The sequence below is a fragment of the Rhipicephalus sanguineus genome, chromosome 4 (genome assembly GCF_013339695.2).
Source record: "Rhipicephalus sanguineus isolate Rsan-2018 chromosome 4, BIME_Rsan_1.4, whole genome shotgun sequence".
Taxonomy (NCBI): Eukaryota; Metazoa; Arthropoda; class Arachnida; order Ixodida; family Ixodidae; genus Rhipicephalus; species Rhipicephalus sanguineus.
In genome coordinates this window covers 27,330,707-27,344,810 of record NC_051179.1, presented here as the reverse complement: position 1 = coordinate 27,344,810, position 14,104 = coordinate 27,330,707, and the positions used below count along the sequence as shown (strand labels likewise).

Here is a 14,104-nt window from a genome sequence, read left to right as displayed (position 1 = left end):
AATCAATCAATCAATCAATCAATCAATCAATCAATCAATCAATCAATCAATCAATCATAATGCGATGTGTACACTACTAACCGTGACATTCGATCGTGGGGTCTCCGGTGTATCCGTCGGGGCAGATGCACTTGTAGCTGCCCGGCACGTTGTGACAGAGGGCGTTCAGGCCGCACGCGTTCGGGTCTTGGCACTCGTCGATATCTGCCAAGGGGGCAAAGAAGTACAAGAAAAAGAAAGCAAAAAAATTAGGGACCCGTACTATCGCAGGATATTATTGTGTGTACACGTAAGTGCCACCAAAGCCTTGTTTGATTCCTCGTGGCGTACCGACCACTCGCCAATGCGTAGATGCATGAAAGTCGGGATATAGGTTGTCTGGCAATGCTAGCGAAACATTTCTTTAAGCCTGTATATATACTGCAAAACTAGGTGAAGTCGAAAACGCTAATCCCGTGTTTCGTGTCTGAATCATCCTCAAGATGATTACTATCATTATTATTATCACAGGAATGCCAGTGATTCAGGTCGCATTCGCACTATGAGCTTGAGAAGACGGTTTGCCAACACACGCGTACTCAACTACCGGTAGGCATGCGAAAAATAAATTGACAGTTTTTAGAATATGCGAGGACGCCCTGCCTTACATAAACAGTTCGCATACATGGATGTTTTTTCACCCGGTTAAAACTGGAACACGATTATTAAGAAAAAAGAAAGGCCATGCGCCACAGACAGGTCTGCAGTTATTGCCTACAGGTCCTGTACATGAATCGCAGTGAAGATTTCGTAACTAGTGAAATAAGCTTGAGTATCATCGTGAGTAGTACGAAATACACGTTCTCTATTTCTGAAGAAACACTGCAGCCCTTTCCAGCTGCCGCGAGTCACAAAGTGCGGCGGTAAGGTGCGTGACACTATCCCGATTTACTTATCCTCGATGCGGCGAATTGAAAAAGAATATGCTAAATAAATGTTTCGGAGAGCACGAACGCATTTTAAGTCCGCAGGCTCAGAAGGACAGGCAAGCAACGTTAACACGAAGTCGATAAGGTCGAGTCGAGGCGGCTTGTGGGACCGAAGACCGGTTGTCGGGTTTCATGTAAACGACTTTTACCGAGCGAATATTGAGGCGGGTTTGATCAATCCGCCTGGCTTATCGGTTGGGTCGTCTCGCCCAGCCCACTCGGCGAAGATAAACGAAAGAAACAACGCACTCGGATCGGGTCGAGTCAGATCGACATCCGACTCGACTCGATTTCGTCGAGCTCGTGTTACAGACAAAGCCAGAGTGTTATAGACAAAGCCAGCATGTTATATACAAAGAAGCCGAAGAAAAGTCATCCTCCGGCAATGACGCGAGAGGGGCAGCGCGCACGCGCGCGGTATTTGCGGCGAAAAGAGCTCGAACTGACATCGTATAAAAACGACCCATCTCCGGGCGTCGCGCCGTGAAATTCGCGTTCTGAGAAAGAAAAAAGACGAGTATTGCGAGCATACGTGCGCATCTTCCCTGTTTTGTTCTTCTTTCTTTGTTTCTTTCTCAATGTCTCATTCAGAAAACTGTGGTACGCTCGAACAATTGAATAAAAAGAAAAAGAAGGCGGCACGTCTGCGTGACAGTCTGCCTCAGAGGTCTTCGCTTTGGCGATGGCTCTCGGTTAGGTTGCACAAGAAGCACGATTTGTTTGTCTTTGCGGGCAACGTATGTGTTTGTGTGTCTTTGAAAGGGAGGGTTTCTGTGTAACGTGCTCGCCGTAGGACAAAGAAAAAAAAAAAACACACACGGCGCTCGCTTATATACTACATGAGATGCATTGTTTTGTAACCCCTGCAACATCTTTCTCGTCTCTTTTTCTTTCATTCGGTTCCGTCCGAGCGCTCGGGAACTGGTCGGGTCGCCGCCATCTCTCCGTCTGCCGTGCCTATTCGCAATGCCACAACGTCGCGTCGCGGTCGGCATTCGCTACGCGTTTGGAGGTGAGTGATCCGACACTGCCGCCCGCCGCGCGGTGTACGTGAAGCGTACACTCGTGAAGCATACACATAAAATGCGTTCCCGCGCATTTCATGTGTATGTTTTCGCGCATGCGCGTGTATGCGAGCGAGACAGAGTTGTGTTGATGTGTCTGTACGTGAAAGAAAGGACGAAAGTGTAACGGATGCGATGATATATACGACCGCACTCTATAGCGCGTCCTTTCTGCTTCAGGGGAGGTCTCACCTTCTCAGCTTTCTCTTCTTCGCGGCCGATGATGTTTCTTCGCGGAAAATCAATTTCGCCTAGCTGTTTCGAACACGATCGGAAAGCGGCTCGAAATATGAAACGCCGTCGTCCCGTCGCTTCGAGAAAGGTGTATGAAAAGATGAGCGCGATTGCCCAGCAGGGCGAGAGAGTTAGGGGTACAGGCGTGAGAATGAAATACGTGTCTGGGCGGTCTGGCGGAGGATAAGATCAGTTGCCGTTTCTTCTTCTTCTTTTTGTGCGCATAGGCTTAGCTTCTTACGTTATTTCATTTTTTAAGGGGGCTCGGTAGCAACGCCCGCCTCATCTTGTAGTCCCTCGGAGAAGCACGCATTCCTGCTTCGAAAGCGAGAGTGTTTTCTTTTTTCCGCGACCTTGACAAAAAAAAAAAAAAAAGAAAGAGAAACCGCATGCCTCGTGCTTCGTAAACGATATGGCGGCAGCGGTTGAATTGGCGATAAAAAGAAACACTCGATGCAGACGACGCCGCAAGTACAAGCAGACGGTCAGAAACATGACAGACGTTACGTAGTCTCCTACGAAGTACGCAAGGTCATCGATGCAACGGTTTTCTTATAGCCCCATCAATTCTTCAGCTCTAGTGTGTGTGTACTTTCGGTAATAGCCTAAAGCCGACACGTTCGAACGAGGGAAGGAACGAAGTAACGACCGTGCGGACGGAAACGTATACGCTTCAATTATGGGAAGCTATGCGGTTACGCAGTTTCTGCGCTGTTTCAGGTAAAAAATAAAAATAAAAATAAAACAACAAGGTTGGGGCAGGGTCGGCAGACAACGGTTTTGTTCTTCTGTTGCGTCTTTTTGTTCGAGGTACGCGTGGCGTGAATTCCGAGAAGACATTTACGAAAGGAATCACGTAAAACGAAGAAGAACCACACGTAAGAAAAGATGGTGCCGGTCTACGGAGACGACAGAATGATATAGACGAGGTTGTTGGTTGGTTGCACAGGTGCGTTCTGTTTCACGTAACCGACAACTGAAGGGAGGTGCACGTTCCGCGAGCAGCCGTGCCTCTCACTTTCCTCGGCCATATTTATGGCGGTATTCTTCGAAGGAAATGAAACAACGCTTCGGTCGGTGGGCGGCAGGTTACGGGACCCACGAGAAACAAAGAAAGGAATAGAATACAACAACATATAGAAAAGAAAGGAGGGGAGTCTCAAGGATGCGTATCTCGCCGTCTGTTTCTTTTCACTTGTCCGTGTAGCAGACGACGGGGTTCGTTGTTTGCCGCGCACACCGCATTCCGCGTCTTCTTGCATACTCCCCATATGACCGCTGAACAATAAATGACCCGTAAGAGTCGGCCAGGATTGGTATGACGCGCGAAGAGGAACACGGCAGAGGCAGCAGATTGCCTCAAACCACCGGGTTCCCGCAAAAAAAAAAGAAAAAAAGAAAAAAGAGGACAGAGTTATTCTTGGCCTATTCCATCGCCTTTCTATAAATGAGTAGGATGTCGACAGTTTCTCACCAAATTCTCACTCTAGTAATTTTTTGAAGAAAACTACGTGACTCATACGTTAGAGAACCAGGACTGGAATTCTGGGTTATATAAAACAATGTTTTCTGGTAGGAAAACACGATGATGACGATGACAAGTGCTATGCATACGTTGTTGCGAAAGCTGGATGCAATACATTCGACAGCTGTCGCTGTCGAAGGAAATTATTAACAACAGCAGCGACAAAAAAAAAAGTCCGACAGAATAGACAGGGAAACGGACCTGCGTATACTACGCCGATGTATATTGCGATTAGCAATAGAGAGAAAGCTAAAGATAGATGACAGGAAAGATATCGCCGCATATCTTCGCTCACCGGCATAACTTCAAGTGGCGGCTTCACGACGGGGCGGGAGGTGCATCATAATCCTCGAAACCTCCGCAGCTGTATACACTGGCGTCGCCATTCTCACACGCAGGTGCCAGATTCTTCGGCAGGGTGTGCAGTATCCTTGTTTGTATGTAAGTCGCAACAGCTAAATGTATTAAGCGCGTGCCGCTGTGCTCCTCCTGGCCGTCAAGCCCTCCTGATAGATAGGCATGCAGGTGGGAGGACTCGTGCACAGATAGTCACACTGCGAGCCAACGACGAGCCCGTGTTTGTGGACGCGCGTCGGGTGCATCCATCACTGTCTACCGCTCGGCGCCGGAGAGCTTCTTACAGGGTGCACGGTTGCGGCATAAGCTGTCCGTGCGACCCTGCACGTCTTCGACGCGGCCGGCGTGCCCTTGAACGAAGAAGAAGCCAGTGCACTGGGAGTGGTGTACTCTTAGACACCTTCCCCGCCGCCCCCCGGTGGCCTGACGACGTTATTAGGGCCGCGTGCTCTAGTGAGGTCCGCGTACGGGAGCACGCCAAGAACACCTTGCAAACGTGCACTGCGATAAGCTCTTCAGAAGGGGGGTGGCTTGCTGGTGGAGTCGGTACTGCATCTTGAAGTAGGCAGCGCAATATAACAAGGACCAAGGAAAAGAAGCTGCGCTGTGTCATGAGGTTCTTTTCTCTGGTATTCGTTATTTTGCGCTGCCTACTTCGAGATGACCTCTTCAGGGCTGGAAGACGAGTAGTTGAATCCTGACCGCGTGGCTTGCGAGAAAATTGCAACGAGGTGGACAACCTTTCAAGGTTTCCTTGAAAGGTTGCCTTGCACTACAGCGTTATCTACCTTCGCGAGAAGTTGTTATACCTAGTCGTGGCTGTTCTCGAGGGAAACCTAACTGCAAGTGTCAAAGGTCTTAGTAGTTCAAACAGCGCGCTAGAACTGTCCGATATTTGACGACCTACGCAGTAAACACACGCGACAGGTTATGTCGAAGACTATTGACTCATACATGTACAACTCGCCGCGGTAGCTGCCCGAGCAGTGGGAGGCTATGCTGCTCAGCGCGTGCCCGGATGACCAACTCTGGGCAGTCCGGCTGGCCGAAGACGCCGCCAAGACCCAAGGTCTGGCCGCCGCCTGAGGAAGGGGGGCTCCGGTAGGGCTAGTCTCCCGGCCCCCGCCTCCCTTGACCCCAGCAAGGACAAAATAAAGTTATGTCTCTCTCTCTCGCGGCTAATGTGCTGCGCTGCTAAGCTGGAGAGCGCGGGTTCGATTCCCTGCTATGGCAGTTGGATTGGCGCCGTAATTAATCCTGAGTATCTCACAACGGCATGCCTCCTTATCACGATGTATAGACATTTCGGCACGTATAAAACTGAAGAATTTGTTTATTTTTATTTCTAGAACGTATATGCCAGCCTGGACATGTCTGACCACTAGACAATCTCGCATCTAAAGAATGAAAACAACCCGCGTTCCTTTCAGCATCGTATATGTATCTTGTTGTTTACTTGTGCGTCGGTGGTGGGGGGGGGGGGGGGGGTTTAAACGCTGCGCCACAACTTATTTCTCGCCGAAATCGAGAATGGCTGAAGAGCCAGATCCTGGCAGCTTACGGTGCCCAGCTGAGCAGAAGCGTCCAAAATGTTAGTAACTGTGCCCCGCTTTCAGACCTTACTCAGACCTGACTCAGAACTTGAGCCAGTACTGATGCTTCACGCGCACCATTCGTAGAGGTGTTAAGATAGAGATTAAGATAGATGTTAAGATAGACGCTCATGTAACACGTTTATGTGTTAGCGCTACTAGGGGCAAAATACAGAGCGATATAGCGCGTGATATGGCCTTCGGATCACATCCCGCGCGTATACATGTACGAACGCGCATGCGCGCAGCGCACACCCTATGCGTGAGCCGCTGCGTAAGTGTGAATGGCACGTGCGAACGCTCACCGTTGCAGGCCACGGTAGCGTTTCCGGTGAAGCCTCGCTGACACTTGCAGACGTAGTGTCCCGGCAGGTTGCAGCACTCGGCATTCTCCACGCACAACGCTGCCAGCGCAGGGATCTCGCACTCGTTGATGTCTGCAGACAAAGAAGAGCACAGTTACATGAAGCGCTTAGTTGTTCTTTAATAGTCGCACTCATATACATGTATTTCATATACCACTAGCGTGGAGGTAGAGGAGGTTCAACCCTCCCCCCCCTCGAAATTTTCCAATTTTGCATGTATGTATGTGTACATGCACACATACAAACACACGCACGAACATAGATAAAGGTCGGTTGAACCTCTGCTGAAAAAGAGTTGTGGCTACGCCCCTTAATGAGAACCAACAGACAATCAAGCCAAGGAAAGTATAGGGGACGTCATTTGCAGTAATTATGATATTACTACAAATTAAAGTAGACGAAAAGACAACTTGCCGCCGGCAGGGACCCAACCTGCCGCCTTTGAATAACGCTTCCGATGCTTTATCAGTTGAGCTACGGCGGGTCGTCCTCCCGTCCACTGTGCATTTAAACCTGGGAGTGATAGTCAGCGCCGCTCATAGCCATGACGGCGAGTGTGGAACAATTTTTACTTTGCCTGCTGGTGCCACGTAGCACGTGATCTATTTACGAGCTGGCAGCTGATCAATAATCCCTCGCATTCTACATGAAGGCAAGAAGTCTGGCTACGCCCGTGTGATATACGGTATGAAAGCAGTAAACTATAAGTGCAGCCACAGAACAGGACACAGCTGGCCCACGAGGAAAGAAAGCCTCTTAACGAAACGAACGGATGGTGCGAGGTAACCAGTCACAAAGGTCAACAGTTCGCGCGTGAAAGATAAAGAGAGCTACATCTTAATGCGTTTCACACGTGCGCTCTCACGAATGCTCTCAGGTTAAGGTCACGGTAAGGCTGAATAAAGGACTGCTTTACTAAACCAGACAGCTTTGTTCCAACTATATAGCTGTCTCCGCTGTACGACCGTGAACTCAGAGCATAAACCCTTTCTCAAAGAAGGGCAAAAAGAAATTGAAACAAGAAGACGAGACAGTCGGGCACGTCCCGTGTTGTAAAAACAGGCGCGCTCGTTTTCCGCACGGTTCCTCCCATCCGGCGCAAGGTCAGACTCTCACCCGAGCGCCCCCCCCCCCCCCCACCCGCCAGAAGAAACAATAAAAAGAAAGCCGCAGACATGTACGCAGCAGGAATCATTATCACCATCACGGTAACGGAAGGAAAACGCTAGCCTGCGCGTCCCACGCCGAGCGAGACACGACCCACTGAGCGCTCCCTAGCTCTCCTCGGTCTATAACGTATGCATGGAGGAAGAAATTACCTTGTGGAGAGAAGGCATTACGTCACGCAGCCAGCCTTGTAGAGAGATACACCAAGTAAAGCCTTTTTATTTCGAAAGTATCGGCCCAACATGTGACCTCTGAGGGACAGCGTATTGGTCAGGAACGTCTCTCCGACTGCGCTGTTGTATATATGACTTAGCCTTCAAACTGCACGCACGTGCGCACTTACCTGGTGATCGTGCGTTGGGCTACTCTCAATTTTTGCTTCTATAAACGTATCCCTCTCGGTACCCTACAACTGACGCACGCACGCACGCACGCACGCACGCACGCACGCACGCACGCACGCACGCATGCACGCACGCATGCACGCACGCACGCACACACACACACACACACACACACACACACACACACACACACACACACACACACACACACACACACACACGCACACACACACACACACACACACACACAGACACACACGACGCCTTGCAAGAGAACAACAGCGCGATCGAGGTGGCGCATCGTCAGATAACGGAGCCTAACGCCTGCGTGCGCTAAGAGAACTCGTTGACCAGCTGTAGGCGAACCGCTGGCTATGTAACAACTCACAGGCCCTGCTTCACCGTACGCGAAGGCCGCGAAACCTCTCCGATAAACGAGAGAGAGAGAGAAGGAATCTTTAGTATAGCCGTTGTGACGTTAGCTCTCTCATTCCCCTAAACTCCCATCTCACCGACCCCTCTCTATACTCTGGGTCGCGAGTTTAGCGCTGGCGATATAAGCGATCCACAGGTGGCCGTATCGTATAAACAGTCCACTGCGGGGTTCTTCTGCTTCTTCCGGGTCCTTGTGTGTGTGTGAGGACGGCCGCCGACCGTGAAACGATTTTCGGACGGTATATATACGGAGAGATAAGCACCGTTATAAGCGCATACCGTGGCGTAGGGATTGCATGAAGCGCAGCGCGTGCCGCCGAAGCAGAGGGCCACGTGTATAGCCTATTACGCCTATGGCCGTTCGCAAACACCTTGAGCCATAGCGAGGAAGCGAGCGAGCGCTCTCAAATCGCCCGTTTTTCGCGATCCGGGAGTTTTTCTTCCTCGACCTTTCTTTCTTTCTTTCTTTCTTTCTTTCTTTCTTTCTTTCTTTCTTTCTTTCTTTCTTTCTTTCTTTCTTTCTTTCTTTCTTTCTTTCTTTCTTCACGTTATCTATTTCGCGCCTTCATTTTTATTATATAGCGGAAGGTCTTCCCACGTGCAACTCTCCAGGGGTGCTCTCTCTTGAGGAAGCTTCGTCCTCGTGTTGCCGTGCACGCGCGATCGTTATTTTTTTTTCTTTTTTTCGGTCAAAAGTTTGCGCAGGGCCCGGTTAGATTCGCACGTCGTTTCCCTTCCTCACACCATGCAGGAAAGGTGAGATTAGGACGGACTCGCGGCCCGGAAGTCCCGGATGGAACCGGTTTTCCGTAAGTTAGTCCTCTTCGCGATCGGTCGGATCGATGACACCACTGACTTGACGACACCGCACGCGACGCAACCATTTCCCGATGGCCCGATTGGACCCTTATTTACGACGCTCGCGCACTCGCTCGCCTTGTGACCCCTAACGGTCACAAATCATCGCACTATGGCGTGCACGCATGTGCGTGCGCTCTTGCGTGTTTCTTGTCCGAGTTGCGTGCCATTGTATGTGTCTGTTTGTTGTGTGTTTGTATGTTGAGTCTCGGGCAAAATAAGTATGGAAGAGAAGCAGACGGAAAGACGGGGAGGTTAGCGCAGTTTCTATAAACCGGTTGGTAACCCTGTGCTGAGGGAAATGGGCAAAGAAAGGTGATTGAAGGAGACGCTATGCCAAAAAATTTAGAAAAAAAAAGAAAAGCGGAAATCATGGCGCCGGCAGAAAAAAAAACTTTTTTTTTTTAATATCTGGCACAGCTTCACAGCGTAGAATAGATTGAGTTCACTGCATCGGTCGATCATGTGCGCTCTGGCACAGGGCCAATCGCTATCAACCAACATCCTCAGGCTTCAAAGAAAAAAATTACACCATCTCCCGCTAAAAGGGACCATGAGGTGATGCGAAGCCGGAGCACTTGCACGATAGCGTTCCGTTGGCGTTCGTTGGGCATGCTACTGACCTTGGGCATGCCACCGACCTGGCGTCGTGGAACACGAAGAGGAACACTACGCGCGTCGTGTCTTCCCTCTAGCCTGGGCGGTAATTCTCACAGGGTGAGCGGGGAACGCGGTCACAGGGCGAGCGGGGAACGCGAGAGGGGGGCAGCGTAGGAGAGGAGAGAGAGGGGGAGGGGACACGCATGCGCTGGCGCTCATCGCGGCGCTGCGCAGGAGAGAATTTCGGCATGTCGAGCTCGCATTTCAGAGGAGTCAACCGAAGCAAGCGCTGGACGGAACGCGCGCAGCGCTCTACCACTTCAAGGAGCGGGGACTAGAGGAGGAGAGTAGCGCATGCGCCGCGAGAGCAGAAGCGAGAACGCAGGAGAAGCGCAAGCAGGTGCTGGTAGAGAAGTGGAGAGAGTAACGCGCAGCTGTTGCAGAGAGGGAAGGAGGAGAGATGCGCATGCGTAGTGTGAGTGCGGACTAGCACGCCGAGGGACAAAGCCCCGAGCAAGAGATGTCTTCGCATCTAAAAGAAATTCTTCGCGGCTCCAATCGGTCCCTAAGGTTTCTTTTCTCCCTTTCTTATCGTGTCTGTACACGTGTTTCTTTGCATGCATGCCTGTGCGCTTGTCTATGGTTGTGTGCGTCACTACTTCTGTACGTGTGCTCGCCTGCGTTAATGTGTATGTACAGTCGCGATCAATATGACTTGCAACACGGGAGTGTGTGGCCTCACGAGTTCAAAGATTTCGCATTCCTTCCACTAGCCTTTATTTCTACAACTAAACGCTGTTATCTCACTGGGGTATGTTCCCAAATAAGAAATTAATATTAATTTACAGAAATGAAGCAAGTTGAAGCCGTGGGCAATCATTAAATTCGTGAGGCCACGCGCTCCCGTGTTGCAAGTCATATTGAGCGCGACTGTACGTACGCCTGTGTTTTAGGCTCGTATGTATTTGGATTTATGCTTCTACCTTTACGTATGTGCTTGTCTGCGTGACTCGGGAAAGATCGCACACGATAGGACTCTGCAACGGCTAGTGCAGATGGAACAGCAACAACAACAGAGAATGTTTTCGGATAGATTGCGTTTCTAGTGCGCGCGGTCAAATCTCGTTAGACAACGAATACCAACGCTATAGATTAGACTGAGGCACGGCATACTGACCCGCTAATGTTTCCTCCACAAAAATATATATTTCTGTCGCATGCATGTCTTACCAAGTCACTATTCGACCGTGCCAAAGCAACGAATGTGACATGCCGGACGTGTAACCTTAATCCGGTAAAAGTTTTCTTTTACTTCACACTATACTGTTCCGTTCGCTTACTGATACGTTAGAGAACCACTTCATCATCGAAAACAGTGCGTGCATAAATCATTGAGGGAAATGATCGCGGAAATGAAATAAAAGGTAAGCGCCCCTGACAACAACAAACGCTCGCTAAAAAATGACGACTCGAGTAACAGCAGTAGGTTTTGAGGCAACCGTGCCACCGCAACGTGTTATGAGATCGTGACTAGCAAGTGTTAGAATGGCAAATTAGCCAAACTACCTACGCGTACGAGCAACAGGTGTGCTTTAAAGGATAAACGAAGGAGTGTATACGCTGAAGTAACGACTCGCCACCTTACGGAACATGCATAAAGGGAAGACGCTGGGATGGTGAGCGCGAGCTGCCGCCAACTCTGCATACAGATGCGATTAGCCAGAGAGAGAAAGAGAGATGGAAAAAAAAGCGTGTAATAAGGAAAACGGGTGGTATTCCTTTAGACTGGACTGAAAAATGTTCCCATTGTTCTGTCCGGTGCGACTGGCTGGTTGTCCCGTGAGCTTCAGTGTACAAGCAAGTCCTTGAAGAATAAACAAGCCGATAATGGCCGTGCCTCGTTAAGCGTCTGAGCAGCTAATGATCAAGGAGCTTGGAAACAGCCCGTGGATAGGTGTGACAGCTGCGGTTTTGTGGACCGGGCACATGTGTACTTTCCTTCTGTGGAAAGCGCCACGACATGGAAGAGGAAGAGAAGGAAACGGAACAACAAGGAATATACGTGTGTAAAGGATGTTTCGTGTCGCAACACATGCGCGCACTCGCGCACACACACGCACACACACCCACGTGCGCACACGCCGTTAGTTACCTTTGAACACTGTCTTAAATTGACCAAACGATGACACGTTTTCGTCACCATGGATATGTGTTTTCAAAACATATCCTGTACAAGCAATGCCTGCTCTGACGACCACAAATGTGTCGTTATTCGCCCAATTCAACACCGATTTCAGCCTATACAAATGTGTTGACACTGGCCTTTTAGAAGACATATTGAATATTTTAGGATATACTGTTTAAGTATACCGGCTGCGTAACGCTTTACTTAATCTAAATAAGTTGTCCCTGTAAGAAAATATTGTCCATTTCACAAGATCCAGGGCTTTAGACGTCAAGGCGCATGATTTTTTTCTAATAGCTAATACAGACTCTTTCGAAATTGTCTGGAGTATAGGATACCAATTAACCAATATGGGAACCTATAGGTTCCCATGTAGGTCTTCCACCCTATATATAGGATGGGACCATGAAGGAGGTAATGAAAGCGCTTGGGTGATCGCCGGGTAGTAGGAATTAGATAGGGTTCACACAGCTCAATACCTCACATAGCTCAGTTTTGTAGGGATCGTAGTTTGAGGCCTTCAACAACATATCCGCAGCTGCCTCCGGGGCGGTCAACCCTTTCTACAGTTCACGTGAGGGCCACAATGTTTAGCCTGTCAGGGCCTGTTCCCGTCCAGTGCACACGTTCACAACTCCATTGCACACTGCACGTAAATAATCTTCGTGCTGCGTATATGTATATAAACGCGTTGAGTTAATTTTCGCCGACCCGCTTATTCCTCGTTACTTGATTAGGGGAAAAGAACGAGAGAGCCACGATTCACGTGCACGCAAATGCACATCAGACACCGCGCACGCTAAAATAATTGCCTCGTCACGCCCGCTCGCGTGAGTTCGCTGACTCATTTCACTCGCTTATAACATAGCGGGTTCCTTCCTCCCGAGAGAATGAGACGTCCCACGAAGCTGGTTAAAATAGTGGGTGGAGGGGGAGACGTCAAAATAGCGAAAAAGCATAAAACAGGGAGGCTACGTGGGAGCACCATCACTGCAGAAGGCGAGCAACGGCTCTTGATACACGCATGCGCAGAGGCATGCACAACGACCGACCTCATCGCCGCACACGGTTGCTTGCCCCGGTGGGAGTCGTAATGCGCACGTTATGTATGTAACAGTGTATGTATATACGTGTCGTTCCACAACGCTCATCACGCAACGGAAAACGAACTTCAAGCGGGAACGAAGGAAAGAGGGAAAGGTCATCTCTGATCGTGGTGCGCCCTTGGGAGGCGATGCGTTACCGAGCAGGGCCGCATACGGCGCGGATGTCGTTTGCGGTGGACATTGTCCCGGACACTTATATCCTTATAGGCTCCCCCACTTCGAAACGTACCCCACAGCCACTTCGTAGCTAACGGACCGTACGTAGCAACGGCGCATCCGCGCTCATTGTACGGCTATGCCGTGACACGTGCACGCGTCTACATATGAGTATAGCGTAGAGCTAGCTTGCTGGACCCGGTCCTGAAGGGGACGTCCATTAGAGACACGCAATGGAGTCTAGAGGCGTTGCACTCGACTGTCGTTGGCATCGGAAAGGAGATAAGGAAAGGAAGAGATGCAAGAGCCGTGTTTGGATGGTGTCCTGCTGTTTGAACGTCGTGTGTGAGTGATTGTAAGTGCACCTACTACGTGCACCGGTGGGGTAGGGAATGCACTCACGACACAGTGAAATCTATACAAATACGCTTCGTTCCTCTCTCGAAACTTCGGTGCAGGGCGGGCGAAATCTGGTGGATTGCGTTTCAAACAGTCACAGAAGAGCACCGGAAGGAAGAGGCTCCTCGGTTGTGTACAAGCTCTACGCGCGAAGATTCACGGAAGAATCGGGGCGACGCAACAAAACGGGCGAACCATTCTGCTTGCCTCGTGCGGAACGAGACAGCTGTAGCTGGCTTTCTGTGCTGATTGCCCGACACAATTCCCGCAACCTTTAGCTGTAGTGCACTGAATCAGAGTTGGACAGAACTCCTTTCTATACCCTCGTTGATTCTATACCCTCGCTGAGTACCGGAGCCTTTCAGTGTAGTGCACCGAACTGATCGGAAAGACAGGTGGAGACGGCACGTCTTTCGACGAGCTTCTCTCGACTACGCCTGTGTGAGACTTGAAAAGAGAGAGAGAGAGCAGTTGCGTGCGTAGTTTTGAAGGGCGAGGCCATCGCTGAATATGGAGGTCTTCGCCGTTACGTGTCCGTACATGCATACGAGTGGCATCATTGCAGTGTGAGATATATAGAGGTGCGCGAGCGGCAAATGCGTATGCCCGGTCCACCAGGGAGACACACTGCGTACGGGGCCACGGTCGCTGGGACGACGCGAACGGGGTCAACGAACGCCGCTCGAGAGAGAGCCCGGTATTATAGCCAGAAGGCTTCCTTCCTTATCCTTCTTCCTGCTCCACCCGTC

The 14,104-nt window shown here is 50.2% G+C and overlaps 1 protein-coding gene across 1 annotated transcript in view; it reads right to left on the bottom strand.

Annotated features, from left to right (window-relative positions):
- LOC119389671 (uncharacterized) overlaps positions 1 to 14,104 on the bottom strand; it is a 324,685-nt gene that overhangs the window by 96,451 nt on the left and 214,130 nt on the right. The window contains 2 exon segments of the mRNA XM_037657032.2: positions 82 to 204; positions 6,046 to 6,177. Of these exon segments, the coding sequence (XP_037512960.2) occupies positions 82 to 204; positions 6,046 to 6,177 (255 nt within the window).